General features: G+C 40.2%; 1 protein-coding gene across 3 annotated transcripts in view; it reads left to right on the forward strand.

Annotated features, from left to right (window-relative positions):
- Positions 1-22,612, forward strand: part of LOC107044529 — a 103,542-nt gene that overhangs the window by 54,648 nt on the left and 26,282 nt on the right. For all 3 annotated transcript variants that reach the window (XM_015266441.1, XM_015266442.1, XM_015266443.1), the window contains exon 2: positions 21,874-22,114. In XM_015266441.1, the coding sequence (XP_015121927.1) occupies positions 21,874-22,114 (241 nt within the window). The remainder of the gene's footprint in view (positions 1-21,873; positions 22,115-22,612) is intronic.

Raw genomic sequence — 22,612 nt, forward strand, 5'->3', positions numbered from 1 at the left:
GAGAGAGAGAGAGAGAGAGAGAGAGAGAGAGAGAGAGAGAGAGTGGGTAGTTCCCGATAGGTTCGTTGAAAATAAACGAAAAAGTCGAATTTTTCAGAAAAATTTGACAACTTTGTTCGTATGCAGGGAACCTTGATGGAAATACCTGAGAATATTTTTGGACGAGAGGTTCGCTCCACTTGAAAATCTTATGTTTTTTATGTAGCAACCACGAGATTATCAAAATTATCAAAAATTACCAAAAATTAGCAGTTAAAAACTATGTAGGCCGCACCACGCGACGTCGAATGGTGTATTGTATTGGATGAAATTTGGATTGAAAAAATAGTCTCTTAAAATTTCCGGAGTATCTTTTCTACCAGCGAGAACGCAATCTTCATTTCAACAATTTCCTCTACTGACGCTCCCATTCATCTTCATTGGCATTGATTTTCCTACTTCCAAACGAAATTGAATAATCTCCCCCATAGGATTACAAAACATAAACCTCAATAAATGAAATCAGCTCCGCAAGAAAATCGGTAACATTTCGATCTTAAACCGGATATCCGGCAATTCGCATAATACCCCCGATAGCATCGAATAGTTATTTCGTATCTATGGTGCGTTCCACTCTTCCAGTTGCGTTTCGCGTGTAGCTCGTTAAGGCCCACCGTGTCTCACTACATACCCTCAACCAAGGCGCATCACTTGGGCGTTAATAGCGTTAATGAGAAAAGGAAAGCAACGAGATGGCAAACCGAGTGGTTAGCAAGAGAAAACAAGAGCGTACGATTTATTTAATTCTCGGTTGAATATTCTCTACTCGAGCGAGATAGCCTGGGCACAACCAAAGCCAGCTCGCGATTTACTAGTCTGCCTTATTCATTGAAAAATGAATCCACCGGAAATGCGTGCATTTTTCCCCTTCTTTAATGAAAAAATTTTTGCTGAATCTGCACATTCATTTTATCCTCACGTTGCCGACTAATTTCCCTTTATTCATGAAAATATCAGAAAAAAAAGAAGTAGAAAAAAAGCAAACATGTGCGTTCACACGACCGGAAGTTAGAGAAATTATTTTTAGATTGGAACTAAAATTTGGTGGCCATCAGAGAATGAAATGGATGCGCCCCAATTCGCGGTAATGTCGGAAGGACTGATTTATTTTTGAAGTTTGTGACAATTGCGCAAATAAGGAGCTAGCTTCGTGGAGTGTATTTCATTGAAAATCTTGGAACAGACATTAAATTTCGCTGGGAGACACAATACGACGAACTATCCTGCGTCAAATCTTCTAAAAAAAAACTCTTTTATAATTGTTTCAAGAACAATTTTTGTAATTTAAAGACTGTTGAACATTTGGGACGAAACTTCCGATATACTTTTTAGAAATTTTTATCAATGACAGTTCCACTGAAATTACAAAGACTTTCGTCGTAAAATTGTATGTGAAATTGAAAATTTCATTGTTTTTCCCCCAAATTGAATTCAATGTTGCTAACTATCAATTCAATGACACCAAATCCTAGTGTGGACTAAAAATTTGGTGAGAAGAACTTCGATGTTCATGTTATCACCGTGGGAAGTGTAACGAATAACACTGCACGGAATGATACCACTGATTCAGTGCAGTTCACACTGAATAGTGTAAAATTGACATTTTTCAATTTTTCACTCTGTCAATAAAATTATCAACCCCGCTTCTAGTTTTAACGAAGAGCTCGATGTTAATTTCACTCCGAAATTTCGTTGATTTTAACACCAAAATATTTCACTCCGCACTCTATGGACATGAGCACCGTTGATTTTTCACTATGTAAACTGTCCATGAAATTCCCTTTTTTTTTATTGTAAATGAAATTCCTTTTGTTTTCTAAATTGCTGAAACTTTAGGGGGATATCGCAAAACTCCTAGAAAATTCAGTTTGCCCGAAGAATTGATCGTAAATTTCCCCAATTCAATGAACCCTGACAATTGTTGACCGTAAAAAACCAATAACGAAAAAAAAAGACTATCCCAACTAATTGTGCCCAACCGGCTCATATCAACAATTTTCCAAATCTGTTTCCCTTCGCCCACTCCGATTAAATAGATAAAACCTCAAAATTTTTATTAGAATATAAAGTTAGAGCTTATGAACTGGGACCACCGACGAACTTAACGAGCCGAGGGAAAGGGATCTCCTTGCTCATCACATAACGCGAGAAATCGCAGTAAGACGAGACGGGAGTGAAGAAGGAGGATCAGGAGAACTAAAGAAAGCTTCGCGGTGGGTAAGCGAAGACGAGAACAGGAAGCGCAAAAAAAGGAGCCTTTAATTTTTTTCCACCGAGCAAAACGAAATGAGTAAGAAGGTAAAAAGTTGGAGAGGAAAAAGAAATGAAGAAAGATGAAGGTAAAAGAGGCGGACGAATGGCGGTGGAAAGAGAGAACTCACCGTAACAGGTGCAGCCGCACACAGCCTAATTGACTCTACGCGGGATGCCCTCCCCCTTTTGCCCATCCATAATGCATCGACATTCTCGTCCTTCTAAACACACTCTAATCGACTGCAAAAACTTGTTTCTTGAGTTCATTTGGCAGTTGATTGAGATAATTGACATCAGATCAATATGAAAACAAATGAGAGTAAATAGTAGAGAGAATAAAGATGATGTTGCAAAATAATCCAATCAATTTCGACACATTCTATTCCCATTTCGATGGATCGAATAATCGATCGAGGACTGTTTATCGGAGTCAAAGCACACGCGCCGGAAGCAGTTGACCTTTTTCATTTTTTATTGTTCCATCGATTATACCCTTCGAGATGTTGAACCCGAAGAACGAGAGGATGTCTCACCCAGTAACGAACGGCAGCATCATCCGGTTATGTTTCGGGTATACCACATTGTTGCTTCAGACTCGTGTACGTTTCGGTCAAAACTTCATCTTCATCGCTGAATTCATCCTCTACTTCGGTTCATTATTGTATTTTTTGGGGAAAAACATTTAAGTGGGCATAAACTCGGGGAGCCCGGGTTCCCAAACTATGCTCAAGATATTATGTTTCGTTTTACGAAGGTTTCTGTAACTATAAAGATGTGGGCTTGTTCCATGGAGTGAGCCTGTTCCAATGAACTTCCGGTGGTGAAAATTGTTCGGAGACAGTGTTGTTTTTATTGGAACCTGTAATATTCATCACCGCAGAGAAAGTCGGTGTTTGAAAATGGATTGAGAGGAAAATCATACAAAATTACAGTACTAGTTAGGAAATACACAAGGTGTACAAAGGAAAGATGAAAATACACTGTCGAAAAAAAAATTGTCATCACATGGATTGTTTAGTAATCATTTTTAAGAAAGTGAAATTGGAATCCATTTAGTGTGGGAAACATGATGAAATTCCAAATTTCAGTGAAAAATTAATGCAACTGAAATTAGAAATTCTTAAGCAGCCGGTATACAACAATTCCCTTAACTTACTTAAATTTTCAATCAAAATATGACTATTCTGTACCAGATTACACTGAATGTTCTTGATTTCTATTAGTTTCCATGCAATAATTGAACTGAAACACATAGTTCTCATTGATTGCTTCATTAAATGAAAAATTGTCAATGACAATATTTTTTAATTTCAGTTGAACTCTCATTTCATGAAAATTCCCAGGAAGTGCACTGCAAATTTATGCTGAAAATATTTAACTATGTACTATTATAGAGAAAATGTGACGACATTCTTACGAGTTGTATTCGGAAGTCCAGTAATTTGTGATACTTTCTGTCTCAGCGTTCACGCATATTTCATATCTATGACCCGAGACTTCATTTAGTAATCCAGGTAGGAATTAACAAGTGGCCCAAGCTTGTTTCAAGGGCGGCCCAACCTTGGCTAGTCCTGGGACAAGACAGGCATCCAAGGCTGGCCTAAGGCTCGTTGAGCCCGAAAATGATAACGCAACTTTTAATTTCAACTCAGTTTGTACTATACACTAATATGTCAACATCGCGAGTTAACGCGATACATCGATTTCGCGATTTAACGCATAGATCGCCGTCATTTCGAAGTGGATCGTTCGATTTTGATTTAACCATCTTATCTCCTTAAGGCACCTCTAAACTTTTAATTTCAACTCAGTCCATTCTTGGCCACCAAGGCTGGGTCTAACTCGGTCGCCAGTCGTTAGCCGTGATTAATGATTATTGATTTAAAGGATAGAGAAAATCAAAAATAATTTTCATCCAATAATTTGTATGATTGATTATCTTCTAATCCACCCATCCCTAACGCATCGTTCTGTGAAAATCTCAAATTTATTAACTTAAAATAACTACCACGAGCTGGTCTCGAACTCACGACCCTCGCATCATTAGTCTACCATGAAACTGCCATGGTATTAGTCTACCATGAGTCTGCCTTAACTTCTAGTCTACCATGCAATTCTTATTCCTGCACTGATAGAAAAGGTGGAACGATTCAGTTACGCCAAACGAGGCTTCTTAACTGTTACCGCGATTCATTAATAGTTAACGAATCGTGGTAATAGTTAAAAAGTCTCGTTTAGTTCGACTAAACCGTTCTATCAGTGTGTTAACTCACGTCGTCCATATATGAACTCTATCTCGATTTCATTCTTTGCTGAATGAGTTTTTAAATATAACCCCGATTAATTACGATTTCATTGTTTATTAATCACTTGGTTATTCAAGGGCTGTGAAACCGCCCCGTTCCCCCACCTGAGCATTTTTCATTAACCCACACTTTTAATTTTTCATTACACTCGAAGATTTGATCTTTGTAATTATTATCACAATTATTATTATTATTTTCGCTTTCCGCCCCTTCTTCGGCCCTGAGAGTTTTACAAATACGCCTGCCTCCCCCTCTTCTCAACAGCTAGTTCAAGCTTGACTCAACTCTGATTCATCGGGCATTGGTGGGCAAGCGTGAAGCATAATTCAGCCAGTGATTGAGCCAGTGTTCAGCCAGTGGTAGGACTTGAGCCATCGTTACCACAGTCGGACCAATGTTAGAGGAAGCCTGTCCTACCCAATGCTTGGCCGAAGACGGGCTAGTCGAGCTTGAACCAGGAACGGCAGCCAATGAACGTCTGTCGATTCTGGCTACTCATTCACTATCAGGCTTGGGCAAATGTTGGTAGTCTCTCGTTGACCAAGCGTCGGCGGACAATCTTCGTCCATTCTTAGTCCGGCCCTGGTAACCAAGGCTCAAGATGCATCATTGGCTGACGATTGGCTTAACCATGGGCTAAATTATGGTCCAAGCTTGTTTACCAACAGTCGGCAAGTCGAGGTTGAGCCAAGTTTTGGACGGTTGTTGAAGATCGACGATTACTACCTGGGAAAAGGTCTGGTAACAAAATTGCTAAGCAACCAATTCCTAGGTACCTAGCAATTTTGTTACCAGACTTTTTATTAAACGAAGTCTTCGGCTCATATGGAGCATTTTTCTACATTTCGAAAAAATGCAGGGAAATGGTTTCACAGTGATAAAACTTCATGAATCATTTAATAATAGTGGCAAAACAAAGAAATGGTATATTTCCCCATGTCAATCCGATCGATAGTTTTCCAACAATCTAAAGAAAATTGTGAAAGTTGGATGAAAGATGGTGATACATTCTCAATGCTCGTATTGAGATAAACGATAGTATTCAATAATTTTTTACTTTTTTCGGTTTGAAAATTGCTGTATTTCATTTTGACGATTGACGATTTGAGGGGGTATTATCCCTATACTGTGGCGAATGTGGCATCTCCGCACAACGGTTCATCCCGTCATTAGGAAGGATGAAGCGCCGAAGAGCGAGAGGACACATACCACGCCATGGACCATATGGCGCATCCTCGGGGAGAAGTCGAGGATGTACAAAGGAGAGGATAAAAGTTATGGATGAACGGAAAAAACAATTTCGAGGGCACTTTTTGCCAAGTCATTTATCAGAAAAATGAGATACTACAACCAGTGGATAATTTGGTTTAACCTTTTTGCATCATTAGTTCAGTGGAACAAAATAATTCCATGAATTTCAATTGCGGAAATGTTGATTCTAATGCAATGGAGAACTTCTATTTATAAATTATCCCCTAGATTAATTCGAATTTTGAATGAAAATATATTACCAGAGAGTTTCCATGAATTCATTGATGATGATTTAAAAGTCTGCGGTGGCTCAATGGACCTATCGAGCAACTTTTGATATACAGGGTGTCCCATTTGAAACAGTACGGCTCAATATCTCTTGTAAGAAAGGAGGAACAGCAAAATTGTTCAAATACAAGTTGTAGGGTTTGGAGGGGGAAACTTAGTCCTGATGGAATCCAGGCCCCCATTGCTTATGTTTCTATGCTACGAGCATAAAATCAGTTTTTTTTAATGACAATATTTTTCACCTCTACAAAAGTTGTTTGCCTCGCCGAGAAAAGTTCAGCCATGCCATATTTTTCGATGACGTCATTGTTTTCATGTGAATAATCGTATGAAAATCAAATTAACGGGAAATATCCAATTTCCATCATATTTGGACTTCTTGTGAAAATATTTATTGACACTAAAGAATAAAATTGGGTATCCGTTTTCATCAATTTTCAATAGATCATGGGAAAATAATTTTTTTTCGATTTTCAATTTTCCAGTTTGAATAATTCTTCCGATAAGATGAAATACTTCCTGCATTTTTAATAAAAATTCAATTAAATGGATATAATTAATAAAAATTCATTTGAAATGAACAGATAATTGTTTCTGAATGAACCGATTAACTACTCACACAAATCTATGAAAAATAACTTGATCAGACTAGTGGTGCCACGAGAGACTTCACAACACAATACTTTGTACAGATGGTCTCGGTCTCGCTGCACACGGAGAAAAAAATACATCGTAATTTTGTGAGAATCCTTCCAAAAATTAGTGTGCTGTTCACCAACGCTGGGACATAACAGGGAGTCATCGGAGAATTCGCATGTGGCACACTAATTTTTACGGGAATCCCCCGAAAAAGTGGCCGGAGTCCCACCAAAAATTAGGGTGCCACTTATGAATTTTTCGACGACCCTATGTTATGTCCCGGCGTTGGGGGACAGCACACTAATTTTTGGGAGATTTTTTTCTCAGTGCATCACGAGATTAAACGAGAAATAAAATTGAAAACCGGAATACTGTAGCTTGAATTAGGTATCAGTTTTATAATTTTCCATTCATTAGAATTAATCAAATTCGAGTTGTATTGAGCGCAAACTACACTTGGTAACCGAAGGGCCCCGTCCGTGAGGGGTTAACTGATCAACTAAATACCTACGAAAATGGGATAATTATCATCAATAGTTATCAACTGATTGTTCATTCAATTCCAACGAAATTTTCGAATGACTCCACACATTCGAAATTCATTAGTCAATGCCTTACGTTTCCCTCAGAAATATATTGCCGCAATCATCACAACATCAAAGAGATTAAAACCCTAACCTCTAATTTCCCACTAGATACCTAAATTATTACATAGAACCAAATAAAAGATTCGGAGGAAGAAGTGAAGGTAATAATCACCCACAAAAAACTGGAAAAGTTGATTGAATAATTGGGGTCGTCCTCTAAATAAAAGAGGGGGATCTAAATTATTATCTTCGAGTGTCTTTCAAGAAAAAAATAAGAAGACAAAACTTAAATGCGTAGAGCACAAATCGCATGACCTGACTCTGCGTACGCCTTGATTACACCAATTACGTCTAGCTGTTAAACAATAAAGACTACCTAAGTAGCAAGGATGAGGGTTTACCCGGTTTACACCCAGGAGGACGTCGAACTCTTGTGTCTAATGGAGAATTGTATTGGCTCCCGGTACTTTACTTCATGCTCTTCCCTTCATCAGCGAATTATTAAATAATTGCTGAGTTCTTCTGGATGCGGATGGTAATGTGTACGCGTAGAAAGCGTGACGAGTGAAGGAAACCAAGTTTTGTAATGGTGAGAAACGAATAAAAATGACAATATCAAATAGCTCCGAAATATTATACCGACTATTTTTAAAAGTTTCATGGTAATTGATATCAAAAATGATTTTCAAATACGTAGATTTTTTTCATTTAACCAGGATGTTATTTTTTCGGGTTGAAGCAATTGTACTTCTGATAAGAGGTATTTACATGGAATTATCTCTGGACATTGTTGAAAAAAATTGAAATTTCATGGACAGTTTCGTAGTAAATTTTAGGAGAGCGACATTCAATTCGATTGAGTGGGAAATGATCGTGAAATTTCAAATTTTACAGCTTCTTCTCCCATCTGAGTGGCCACCAATATCAATGCAGTTTTTTGATTTGCGGTGGGATGAGGGTAGAATTGTTTCGACTATGGCTTTAGTCCACAAAAACGTCAAATACAATATTTCTATGGGTCAAAATTCAAATGGGGGAATAATTCAACCGAATGCCCCTATGCTCCAAAATTGTAGAAAATTTTTATCGAGCTGCGCGTTTGGAATTGTAATCTGCAAACGTCTCCCCCTCAATTTTTGACATTTTTGGAACACTCGGGGCACTACGGCTGAAAATTCAGTGAAATTTTGAATCGTTAAGCAGCAGAAGCATTAGAATTCCCCAACTTACTTCAATTTTCAATGCATGATGCATTTAGGAATACATCTACTGGAAGTTTCCCGGTTCTTAGTAATTTTCATTCAATAATTGAGCCAAAAGGTAGAACTTCCGCTGATTTGTTAATAAAATTATGAATTTTCAATGATGAAATTCCTTGTGTTTTCAGGGAAACTGTTACTTGCTAACAATTTCCAAAAATTCTACCGGAAATTTCAAGCAATAATTTTTAACAGGGTAGTATTTTTCTGTGACACTGTGTCTATTTTTTTAAATTTTTGTATTTCTTATAGACAAAAAAGTTTTTTAAGTCAAAAACGTTTTTATCATGATGAGAATTTTCAAAGTGAAACCGATTTCTTAATTAAAATTCTTTCAACAATAATCGTCGAAAACGACAATTCTAATGTTCGGAAGGATGATAGGGGAAATAATTGAAATAATTCTCTTTTAATTGGGCCACGGTACGTTGAATCCCGCAACCCTATTGGTTGGAAGGGTGATGGGGGAAATAATCGAAATAATTCTACGCCTATCCCTCCACAAAACGATAAATACTACATTTCTATTGGTTGACATGCAGATGGGGGAATAATCTGCTAAATACATCTCGCCCTTCAAAATTCATTAGATATTATCCTCATGTTTTCCTACATATCAACGATCAGGAGAAATTTTGCAATAAAAAATCCCCCGCGCTGCGAACAATATCTCGTTGCTATGCAACAAAACTTTCGGGGAAGCTCCGATAATTTTGAAGGTCTTTTATCTTACAGTATAGTTGTATAGAAAAAGTGGCGTTGTCACTACGTCGATAAAACTTTTCTGACTCAAATATACATCTCCGAGTTTTACAATAAATACTTCTTAAAATCAAAGCTAAGTCTTTAAATTTCAAGGTTTTCACCAGAAATTACTAATAAATAGACAAATCTGTCATGAGACACTGGATATTCATATCAAATCATGCAAGAATGTCAATTTTGCAAACGAAATTGAATATCGATAACGTTAATGAATGACATCACCCATTCTCTTACAATATCAAGATTTTTGAACAGTAAACAATATGTGAACTGATTTTTCCTACAATGTAATCAAGCATTTGTTAATCCAATTATTTCAAAAAATTAATGATCAATAATGAAATCAAACTAATCCACCCAAAGGTGAAAAATATAAATCAACTCAAACCAAAGAATCCCCATAAGAAATATGAATAAACACGCGTGCCGCACACACGTGTTCTCTCCATAACCGTCTACCTGTTGATGGAAAAGGAAAAGAGGGGAAAAAACTCAGGTAATTAAATGCCTCGAGATCGGAGCACTAGACAAGATCCAGCTAATAGCATACTTCCGGACTAGCAAGAAAAAAAACCTGGGACAGGTTTCTGAAAGAGACAGAAAAACCTGGGGGGAAAATATTTGTCTGATAAGAATTTTTCTGACCCATCGAAGGTGCTTGAGCGATAAAGAATATTATCATACTTCACTCGAGACGAAAAAAATGAAGATGAAACGACACGGAAATGCGAGATGTGAGAAACATAAAACTCTTGTGTAGGAAGTCTGGTTAACGCCATGAGCAACAGCGGTTCTGCGGTTTGAGTCGAGTAGAGAGGTGAATCCCACATAAAACCGTCACGTACACAATGAGTTCTGCTGGTAAACGAAAATTGCTGTTATTTTCATAAAATGTGAAAACAACTTGTCAATATCTAATTTAGTGTTGAAAAAAATACTATTCCCACGATATTCTGTCAGATATTACCCTCACTTAAGAGAGAGGGAGGGAAATGTGGAGGTCGAGGTGAAGTGATACAACTGTAAAAGTGGGAGAACCCACCACACCACCCACTCCCACTGGAAGTGGGAGTGGGGGGTGGTTGTGGGAGTGGTGGGATTAGAATACAGCTAGTTTGCACTCACTTCAAGCTAAAGTCGTTGCATTGTGTTAGATTGGAGCTGTTGAGCCTGTCGGTGAGTCTAAGAGCGAGAACCTTCCTGCCACACCTCCACTGTTCCCCCTTAGCAAGAGAACAAACATCTTAGCAAGAGAACCTAAGGAAATAATCATTCCTTAATATAGAATGCATTAAACCAGGAAAAAGTGTATTAAATCCAGAAAAAACTCGCATCAACTTCCGGCGAGAAGTGAATCTCGGTGTAATCTTTAATGAAATTGGCATCGACCCGACACACAACCGGGTCTGCAACTTTTTTGTAGACTTCCTCCCTTCGCCCATAAACCATTCACCTCAGCCAACTAAACATCATGTATTTATTTATTGCCTCACAACCGTCGCAAAAATCGAGATACGCGGCAGCGTATCGGCCAAGAAAAGTTTTGACCGACTGAGCAAAACATCAGGCCGAGCGCACCGCGTATCTAGGGGAGGGTGTGCCTGTACCGCCCACCTAAGGGGAAATGCCAGTTTTATATTTTATATTTCAACTTGAGTATAAAAAACGTATTTGTGAGACTTCTTTAAGCATTGAACTCGTTATTCTCGAAGTGTAGACACCTAATTCTCCTTAGAATCCACAAAATTGATTGAAAATAAAATAGAGAGCCTATTGAGCGGTACTACCCGCCGTCGGGTAATACCGCTCGGTACGATTCCAATGCCGCTCATAGGGTTTTGCGTGTATCGCTCGCGCCGTAACCTAACCTGTACTCGCTGTGGCCGATCCTATGAGCGGTATTACCGGCTCCGCTCGGCGTCAACAAAATTGTTGATAATTATTGACATGAGTGGAGTTTTCAGTTCGAATTGGTCTCAAATTACGCGTGAAAGTACCACGAATCGAATAACCACAGTTTAATAGAAGAATTCAGCGTTTAAAACTATCAAAAACCTTAATTAGAAGTCCACAAATTTTGCAGTGTAAAGACCTCAAACCTTTGTTACGTGTTTTTTCATATTTGAAGTGGTAGAATTCAACATTTTTAGAATTTAGAGGAATGCAGCCGGTCAATTTCTTGCCCAGAGTCACCTAAATCATACGATTTTTTGTAACTTCCGCCTTATGCTGGTCAGTCCACCAGCCCCAGCCCTGTCTTTCACTAGACTAATGAGGCTGGTCACCGCCACTTCATTTAGGTCAGCTGGTTCCATGAAAGCCTGGCCCCAGCTCCTATATCTACGTATAGCCAGTAGGGGGCATTCGCACAGAATATGTGCGGCGTCCTCTCTACCGTCCTCGCATAGTCTACAGCCTGCCTGTTCAGCTAGCTTCATGTTGTACAGGTGAGCCCTGAGGGTAGTGTGGCCTGTGAGAAGTCCTATCGCAACCCTCAAATTTTTCCTGTTCGGCGCCAGAAGTTCTCTAGTCCTTCTATTTGACTGCTCCCCCATAAACAGCCTGTCTACAGGTTATGTTAGTCCGCCAGCGTTTTTCGAATTCCCGCTGTAGGTGATCTTTTATGATCTTTTCTCCCACTGCGAAAGGCACACCAATTAGATCCTCCGGAGGAACGCCTTCCGCTCCTCTTCTGGCCTGCCAGTCCGCCTCTTCGTTACCCTGTATTCCGTGGTGGCCCGGAACCCAGGTTAGGGTGACTTTATTCCTCTCCCTAAAGTGGAAAGTGCTTGCATACACTCCCACACCACCTTAGAATTAGTAGTGGCTTTCTCCAGTGCTTTTATGGCCGCCTGGCTGTCGCTGCAGATGAAGATTTTCATCCCTTCCGTCTCTTTGGCTACCAGGTGCTCGGCACACTTGCCTATGCCTAACACCTCGGGTTGAAAGACTGTTGTATGCTGGCCCAGGGGGAAGCTTTCCCCGAAGCCATCCTTCAATCGATAGATCCCCGCCCCAAAGCGTTCATTGTAGCCAGATCCATCGGTAAACCAGTAATCCTCCTTGGGTCCTGGTTTAAGTTTTGAATCTAACCACTCCTCTCTGAATGGTATTCTAGTTTTGAAGGCTTTGCTAATTTGATATTTTCTCTGAATCCTGTCAGACTTGTCCGTGAAGGGATTTGCATTAATCAAGCCAAGTTGGGTATGACCTTGGCTTATCGATTTCCATTTCTGCTGACACCGTAGTCTGTAGGCTGTTGTGCTTGCACAGCTAATCACTCTGAGGTCCAAAGGCAGAATACTGAGTGCTCTTTCTAGCGCCTCAGTAGGTGTGGTTTTCATGGCCCCCGTCGCGACCCTCAGGAAAGTTCCCTGTAGGCCCTGCAACAGGTTCCTTGTTTCCACCATTCCTCCCCTTCTGCCACCAGACTACCGCAGCATACATTAGCCTCGGTAACAATACCATCTGATAGAGCCACAGTGTCATTCTGGGGTTTAGCCCCCAGATTTTCCCAATGGCCCTTCTGTATGCCCACATCGAGGCAAACACTTTGCTTCTCTGTGTATAGATGTGATCCTTCCAACTGAGTTTATTATCTAGAATTACTCCCAGATACTTTACTTTGTTGGTGTAGTTTACTACCGAGCCGTTCAATATTACGGGTCTGATCGTCTCGGGCTTTTCTTTTTTTGTGAAGACTAGGACTGTGGTCTTGGCGGGATTCACCGAGAGGTCAGTTTCCCTGCACCAGCTCTCAACGATGTCAAGTGCCGTCGCCATCAGGTCTCTGAGCACCCTCAGAAAACCGCCTCTAACCACTATTGCCACATCATCGCCAAAGCCAGTGACACCCTGCTCCACCCAGCCTTTCCAGAAGTTCGTTCACAACCAGATTCCACAGCAGAGGTGAGAGAACTCCCCCCTTCGGACATCCTCTGGCTGGGNGAGGTGAGAGAACTTCCCCCTGCGGACCTCCTCTGGCTGGGCGTCCTTCTATATAGCTTTGTCTATGATTAGCCGACAGTCTTCTACCCCTTAACATGGTCTATGTCCAAGCAATGATCGTCCTAGGGATCTCATGCTTCTTCATAGCTTCTTCTATGGTTTCGTTCGAGGTGCTGTCAAAAGCTCCCTCAACATCCAAGAAGGCTCCTATGGCATATCCCTTGGCAGCGAATTGTCCCTCCACTGTTTCCATTAGAAGTTTCAATGTTTCCTCCATTGTCTCCGTATTGCTCCCATCCGGTGCTTGTAGGCTCCCTAGATATGTGGTCTTGTTTGTACCAAGGATTTTCGCCTGGATGGCAGTCTCTGATTGGCTCTCAATGGTGCTCGTGAAAGCCCTCCAGCACCTGTCTTTGGCGGCTTTTATTGCCTTGTTATACTTTGCGAGAAGTTCCCTGTAAGTCGTCCAGGCTGCTTCCTTACGGGGACCTTCCCTCGCATTCTTTGCCTTGTTGAAAGCCCTTCTGGTTTCATTCCTGAGTCCCCCAAGTTCGTCTTCTGACCACCACGGTATCTCAGTCTTCCGCCTTCTGGGTAACAGCTTACAGTTTTCCTCATATGAGTCAATTATCACCCGGTGCAAGACCTTACAGGCCTCTTCCAGTTGCTTCTTGCTGCCAAATCTGAGAGAAATCATCCTCAGCCTAAGTGCTAGACTCTTCCGATAATTTCCCCAGTCGGTCCGCCGTGGGTTTCCGCTCCACTCAGTCGCTTCCACAAAAAGAACGGACATTCTTATGGTTCTATGATCCGAGGCCGAGAGGTCCTTTGAGACCCTCCAGTCTCCAACCAAGCCAGCCACATCATCCGTTGCCAGAGTTATGTCTAGTACTTCCTGTCGCCTACGGTCCATGAAAGTTGGTTCTGTCCCCCTGTTTGAAATATGGAGCCTTGCCCCCATGATGAACTCTTGGAGGCTCTCTCCCCTGCTGTTGCAACCGGTGCTCTCCCATGCTGCATGATGGGAGTTCGCGTCACAGCCCAACAGGAGTTGAAGCCTCCTCCTTTTCACATGGTTGCACAGCTCTTTTACTTCATCCGGTGGGGGTGGCTCTGTTGAATCAAAGGGCATGTAAGCCGACCCTACTACTATATCCATAACCCTGGCTTGTCCTAGGTTTAACCTCACTTGAGCCGCAGTTAGGTCTCCCCCGCTGAACTGTAGACAGAGAAAAGAATCCAATCCTTTAATAATTAGGCAGGTTCTCAATTTTTCTGGTGTATCGGCATGATATATCTTGCCACAACCAGTCATTCCCTGAATAGCATTGTTGATTATCCAAGGTTCTTGGATCAATGCTATTACTGTCTGCATCCCAGCTAGAAGCTTGGCTAGTGTCGCCGAAGCCGCCTTACTGTGATGCAAGTTGATCTGTACGATCTGTACCCGATTTATAGCTATGATAGCTATTTCTCTGATACTTCAGACGTACCCGTCTTCTTTACCTCACTGTGGTCTCTCCTCAGCTCCCTTACGGTAGACTTTTGGAGCCCACAGTGAGGTCTAAAGTTACATCCCTTCAGTCCAGCAAGCGACCCGTCATCGACCAGCGCAGCGAAATGGGTACTCTTGGCGTCCCTAGATTCGCTGCCCCGAACGACGACCCACTTACTGGCCTTCAGGCCTGCATTTTGCTTCTCAAGAAAACGCAAAGCTTCCTGAGAAGTAATTTCAGGGTCCTCCACGTATATCACCACTCGATGCTTCTTAGGTAGCTCCGACAGCACCACAACGTGGATGGTGTGCCCAGCTATTGTATTCTCAGGGAACAGACTCTTCAGCCAGCTTCCTATGGCCTCGTCTGTGCAGTTCACCACAACCGCACCGTCCCTCTCCCAGACCCCGTCTAAAGTGGGTGCTTTAACTCCGTCTGGTGAAGCCAATATGGCCCCCTTCAGGAGCTTCTTCATCTCTGTCACCCCCCCGGTGTCCAGCTTCTGGTCCGGATACAACTGCGGTATCACTGTCAGCTTTAATGAGTTTGCAGTTATCTGGGCATATGTGCCCTGATCCTGCTTCCTAATTTTTTTCTCTCTTAGCCTGGTGATGGGACTAGGCGTGGTGTGCTCAGGAAGAAGTCGTTTTTCAGCCCTCTTCTGAGCCCCCACATCACCAGCCACTTCAGCCTGAGATGCAGCTTCGACCAAGGTTGCTAATGCCCCCGAAGTTTGGTGCTGCCTCTGCCTCCTCATCTTCTTTCTGGCGGCACCGCTCAGCCTGCCTCGTTTGTTTTTTCCCCCAACCGAGTTAGTCCGAGAGTCGCCAGTGGTCCTCTCCGGGTGTTCGCCATAACTGGCCCCACCGGGAGAAGTTTCTTCAACTAATACTTTTTTGAAAATGGTTTCCATTCTTGGTCCCACGAGTAACACGGAAGAGCAGTCTCACCCGGTCAGAGCCGTATGCCGGGGCTTGGCTTGTCCTAAGACTACTCCCAGATATCGCCCGGTTTCTGAGAGGCACCGTTAATGACACAGCTCCCCCTGTGCCACGCATCCCTAGGCACGGTTATATGACCATAAGGTCATATACTGGTTGTACACCAGGCTCACACCATGGATTTGGGTGGGTTTCTCTTAGCAGTCGTGGTAGCCCCTTTTTAAAGCCTCCCCCGCCCGCAACTGAGCCCCCCTACCAACGACAAGATGGAAACCCGGTCAGGGGGGTTTAAAGTGGTAAATAAAGTGAAATTTTTCCGACAATCATATCCTATCATCAAATTCTTCATGATCAGGAACAGAAAGAAATTTTCAAGTTGATGGTTGTGGAGAAAATCGGGTGAGCGGTATTACCCGCTGAGCGGTACAGGCACACCCTCCCCTATACACGACAGAACTTCTCCTCCACTACCTCTAAATGATTTACATTCGGTATAATGAAAACGGGACGACAAATCGGGAAAGTGTCGTTAGTTACATTATATAAATCGCCTATGAGCTTTTCAACGGTGTAACTATGGTATTTTTTGGATTAACAGTAAAAAAGATACGCGCATAGCAACGAGTTGATATTCACATTCTCGCGATTCACATTATAAAGTCGGAGAATCAAGTTGTAACGTTGGCAGCGCCGGTCCAACTGAGCCTCATATCCAACGTGGAAGTGTTGCCACCAGTGCATTTGAATGTGGGTTGTGATGTTGTTATGGAGAACCACGGGAAATGTTCTTCTTCACGTTAAATCACTTATTAGAATGAAACGGAAAATCGACTCGGTGTTCTATTTTGTTTTGTCTCGTTGAAAATTCGAATTTCATCCCGCCATATCTATATTCATATGCGGACCTCGGACATAAAGGTAGTTTATGCACTGTTTGTGAGGTTATCGGTTTATGTTTGGAATGCGACAAAAGTGAGATGTGTCGAAAATATTGTGTGATCAAGTATTAAATGTCTGTGAATAGTTAAATTCGAAAAGAAAATATTTATTTTTCTCCGAGTGTAACAGAAAATGTTTTCATTCCATGGAAAAAAATTCACTAAATTAAGTGACAGTGAAATGCGAACAATTTTGTGATTATTTAGGAAAAATTAGTAGAATACGGTGAGATTCAATGGATACTTTGAACCCTTTCCAAAATGTTGATGTCTTATTGAACTGTTGATGAAATAGAATTTTTTTTTAAATTAAAGTACAGTCAGCCCCTTTGTAATAAGCTTAGACTGAGCTCAATCGATAAATTTGTTCCTTGGTTATAAATACTGAAACCAGAAGTAAGAAGAGTCCATTTTACCCAATGTTTCCCAAATATTTTTAATAAAAAAAAAAACAGATGTTTTCAGAAACAATTCTTTGTGAACCTTTTGTGCGACTATTCCTATAAGGAAATCAATTCATCTTTCCAAGAAATACAATCCACATAGGAATCATCAGAGCAAAAATTGAATGAGGAACCAAATCAAGTTAGAAAATTATCAACAGATTATTAAAAATTGAAATTCGGTGGAGACAATAAATCTGGAGTAAAACTGTTTATCTCCCTTCAATTGTTGATGCAAGAAATGTTCTATCTTATAAAAAATGAATGAGTTAAAGTTAATCAGGCGAGCCCGGAGGGTTGGAAAAAAAGCAGCCATTTTTTTCTTTTTTTTACGTATTTAAATGATAGAAAAGGCGTGTGCATAGTTTCAGACTGCTGGGGAGCATGGTTAATTTATTATGAATTTTTGAAGAAGTGGTCATTTAACCCGTGATCTTATGGAAATTACAAAAAAAACTGTAAAACCCAAGGAAAAAATGCAGCCAATGTCATGAAACTTTAGACACATTTAGAACATGTGATCAATGATTTTTTGAGTGAAAAAAATTGTCGCCTAGGAGCATTGTTTATTAATAATAGCGAAGAAAGTACTGAAAAATGACATTTCTGCGCACGCAGCCCAAACGAGTAGCAACGTCCCAAGTACCGATCGGGTGGGGGTAGCGCGGTCAATTTAAACGTCTCTTGAGAGAGATCGATGAAGCGTTGTGATTGAAGCTCCCTCGAGCCAGTGGTACCAGCTCCTGGTGAAAAAAAGACTACCGACGATGTTGCCACTTTTTCGCATGGATTAATATTTTTTCATTTATTAAAAAAAAAACAATCTGAAAATCATTCAATGCGTGGAACAGATACAAATAAATTTGATTAGCTTCAAAAATAATTATTAACTGGAGATACTCCCTAATATTCCCTGAATTTTGAATCCGAATGGGAAAAATTTCTTTGTTCAGCGATTGGTTTTCTGCAGGAAAACAATAGAAACCCCTCCGCCTCACTTCCTACATTTCTTCTTCGCCCGATTATCCTTAAATTGAATTGAAAAGAACAAATTTCACCGGATGTCAAAACAGTTCTTGCTTATTTTGAAAAAAATAATAAAATCTGCCTAAAAACACAAAAACAAATGTTTTTGTAAAAAAACTGGGCCAAGAAAAAGTGTTGTTTGATTCCTACTGGGAAGTCGAAGTTTTTGAAAAATACATAGTTATAAAAAGGGAAGCCAAGTCAGGAATTTTGAATAAATGGTAATAGTGCACAATCAGGTTTCTATAAGAAAAATAGTTCTCAATGGAATAAGTATTTTTAAAAAATTCTCCATGAAATAAAAAATCAGTAGGAGCAGGACCAACGTTCTTGGCGCGGAGTTTTTCAACTCACTGTCTGTATCAATCTACTCCTCCATCCTTTGATCCGCTCCATCCTTTGGTTCGATTCCCGGCTGGGTGAAGCGGAAATTTTTTCTCTCTAAATTCTAATTCTCTTAGAATTTTTTTTTTTTGCGGAGTTTTTTAACTCACTGTCTGTATCAATCTACTCCTCCATCCTTTGATCCGCGCCAAGGACGTTGGTTCTGCTCCTACTGATTTTTTATTTCATGGAGAATTTTTTTAGAATACTTATTCCATTGAGAACTATTTTTCTTATAGAAACCTGATTGTGCACTATTACCATTTATTCAAAATTCCTGACTTGGCTTCCTTTTTTATTTCTATATATTTTTCGAAAACTTCGACTTCCCAGTAGGAATCAAACAAAACTTTTTCTTGGCCCAGTTTTTTTACAAAAACATTGTTTTCGTATTTTTAAGCATTCAATTCCACATTTTGCTTCTCCTTTTTACGTTATTGCATAACATATCCGAAATTCTGCGTTTTTTAGGAATAACCGGGAATTTAAGATTCTCAACTATTTCAGAATGCCAGGAAAAACAATAATTCAGGGAATGATGAAATAGGTGACTCAGAAGGAGGATCAATTCGTCGCGTGAAATTATTCCGTCTGACTCTCACGGCGACGCCTAAAAATTCCCGCGATCATTCGATGTTTTTTGCTGTCTCGGCCAGAGTGACCGTAAAAAAATAACATACAAAGAGCCTGTGAAATAGAGGGAAATAAAAACTAAAATACGCAGGCATCATTATGGCGTTCCGCCCAAGTGATTCAGAGATGTTTTTTGTCGTGCCTTCATTATCTTCAATGAAAACGAAGGGGATAGGTATCAATAGAATAACAATTGTTAATGTGTTTTTCTTTTTTACCATTGTTGATTTTTCTCTCCCTTATTTTTGAGGATTTAGGGGATTATGGATTATTTGTCCTCTTTAAACGACCCTGGTGGTCTCGAGTGGCCATAAGCCAGTCTGCAAAAATTGTACGAGTCGGCAGAAGTCTGCACCTGCCACTACATCATAACCATTTAATAACGGATTCTGCGCTAATGACCTTCCATGCTGTGGTTAAGCATGTGCACGAGTGATACACAGTTGTATATCATTCGTTTTAGTTTGGGGATGGGTCTTTATGATTTTAACACTTGAATTCTGTTATTTACGATCTTCATGTGCATGAAAGGCCTCGAGAAGGTGCTGCCAGTAGCTCAATACACGTGCGTTCCTCGAGCACGGTCATCTTCTGTGAGTCCCTACAAGTACCTAAGACATGCCCAACTATGGGCTAAATATCATACTTTAAAGAAGCTGGCCCCATATTGTTTGGGCACAACTTCTTCCATCTTTATTCATTGAAAAAATGAAAAATTCAAAATTGAACTAACCCGAGTGGAAATTCCGGTCAGGTCTTGATCAAGTTTGGATCAGGTTAGACCTGACCGCTGATCAGGTATTGATCAAGTTGACGGATCCGGTCTTGATCAGACATGTTACGCCTCTGACCAATCCGGATTTGATGAGGACGAATGGATCTGAACTTGATCAAGTCAACTGTATGAAAACCGGATGACCTGTCTGTCAGTATTAATAACAATTATCAATGATAATTAATCCAAAGCAAAAGATAATTCAATTCTTTCACCATAGGCCGCCTCTCTTAATGAATCTCTGCTGTTATTACCTCTGAAAAAGCTTATCATTTTTTTACCGATGCTGAAGATCGAACCGGGGACCCTATGATTACTAATCCTATGCTCTAACCACTACGCTATCGCGCTATTACTACTGAGTAAACTGTACCTATATGATTTGCATCGGGGTATTCGTTGAATTTACGATTATTCCTGATCTCGCGGATGTGCGTGTGTATTCTCAGAGATAAAATATGTTCAATGAAATTTTTATTTATTTCATTAATGAATAATAATAATGATAATAACAATAGCACTAATAAATAAATAGACATTTGGTGATTTTTTTCTCAAGATCATTTGCATGTAAGTTTGATACTCCTCTAATACGTATTTACGGCATCATCATCACTCCCTTTTGTACATTTGAGAAGGGCTGGCTGTTAATTAAATTGATTAATTAAATTAAATTCATTAAATTAAGTCAATTTAATTTAATTTATTTTAATTATAGTATAATGATCCTTTTTAAAGATTGAAAATAATTATTGATAATGGTTGATAAAACTTAATTTCAATAGTATAATAGTTAATTAAATTATCCGAAAAACTTATTAAAATTAATGTCAGGTGGACCGAATCTGAATCTGATCATTTTCTCTTCAATTAACCCCGTTCAAATGCCGATCAATGACATAAAATCGGAATTTGATCAATTTGGGGTCAGGCAGCCGACCTCAGGGTGAAATCGTGCCAACCTGATCAGAACTTGATCTGAATCATCCTGCAGTTTTTCGGATCCGATCTGCTGGATCAGAACTTGGTCAGGTTCTCATCAGGCATTATCTGATCATGTCTACCTGATCAGAACTTAATCTGAACCCGCCTGTAGTTTTTCGGATCTGACCTGCTGGATCAGAACTTGGTCAGGTTCTCATCAGAAATCACCGGATCAGTCGAACCTTATAAAAAACTGATCAAGTTCTGATCGTGCTTCAGGTGGGCCTGAAGCAAATTCCACTCGGGTAATGGTATATACTTATTAGGCTTCAACTCTTGATCCCTTTCTCATGCTATTTGTCACTCGTTAATCTCACAAAATTAACATCCGACCAATTTATTTCCGACTAAGCCACTAAAAAAATGTCACAATAAACTTAGAGAAATTAAATCACCATTAAGGGTTTGTGCGTGATGAAACTCGCCTTGACATCCGGCCTAAGAGCATCCTGAAAAAGAGAAGAGTGAAATTAATTGACCTCGATGCCGCAAATAATTTTCACATGACTGTGTCCTCCAATTACTTCATCTCCACGCAAATTAATTAATTTAACGAAGAAATTCATCGGGAAAAATGTGATTCCCATCTGCCCCCCTCCGTCACCTCCCATCCCGCAGTCTTAATCAGAGAATCAGAAAATTTATGGGGACACACGAGTGTAACTGCACGATGACACGCAAAAAATACGTACCTACGCACTTTTTCTCTCAGTGGTAAAGATCAATCTCACGACAAAAATCTCGCAATTAATTGATACCGGATGATGATTATGCACTCAATTTCTCACCTGTCGATTTACGTTAAGATAAGGTTTGAGTTTTCCTTTTTCTCACACCTTAATACTAGAACCAAGTCTATATACCGTGTGACAGTGTTATTAATCGTTTGAATATTTATAGGCACCGTTATAATTTCAGACGTCTCGATGAATGCAGCCGAGACATTACCAGCCTATGATCCACAGTTCATGGCGCGCTGTTACTTCCCGGCGGAATTCCAGGGCGAGTTCTTGATGCAGGTGAGCAGTATAGGGGCAAGGGGATCCAGCAACACTGGGGAGCCAATACAGTATTCCAGCGTCAACATTACCTATGACTCAATACCTGTCTGGGGGTATTGTCATAAGAGATTCGAAGAGAACGTTCTACTTGTTGACAAGTACGTAAATTAATTTTTTATATAGAACGGAGAGAAGAGAATTAATCATGCAGGAACATTTGCTGTTTAAAGTTTTTTTTTATTTACATTTTTGGCTCGAGGTGAAATCATGAAAATGCATTCAATTGTGGAGATTAATCTCGACAAATGATGGAGATATGTTCCTGGGAGTCATTATTCACTTTTGCATGATTGAAAATCCCAGGGAGATAAATAGAAAGAATTATGTGGACTCTTTCTCGAGTCAAAATTTTACGGGGTCCCCCAGCGTAGTCTCAACGTTCTAAACATACTTTTCTTTGATGTCCAATTTTTCCGCGGAATCTTCAGCGTATTTTCAACCTACGTCAACGTAACGGCCCATGGACGTCAAAAATTCTTCAACCCCCGGTCATGTATTCAATGTGCTTTCGATGTTTATTACGTTGAGAGTACGTTGAAAATATTTTCAACGTACATTCGGTATACTTTCAACGGATTCATTAAAGGGGGGGGGGG

This window comes from Diachasma alloeum, unplaced genomic scaffold (assembly GCF_001412515.2).
Source record: "Diachasma alloeum isolate Michigan unplaced genomic scaffold, Dall2.0 Dall_scaffold_00755, whole genome shotgun sequence".
Classification (NCBI taxonomy): Eukaryota; Metazoa; Arthropoda; class Insecta; order Hymenoptera; family Braconidae; genus Diachasma; species Diachasma alloeum.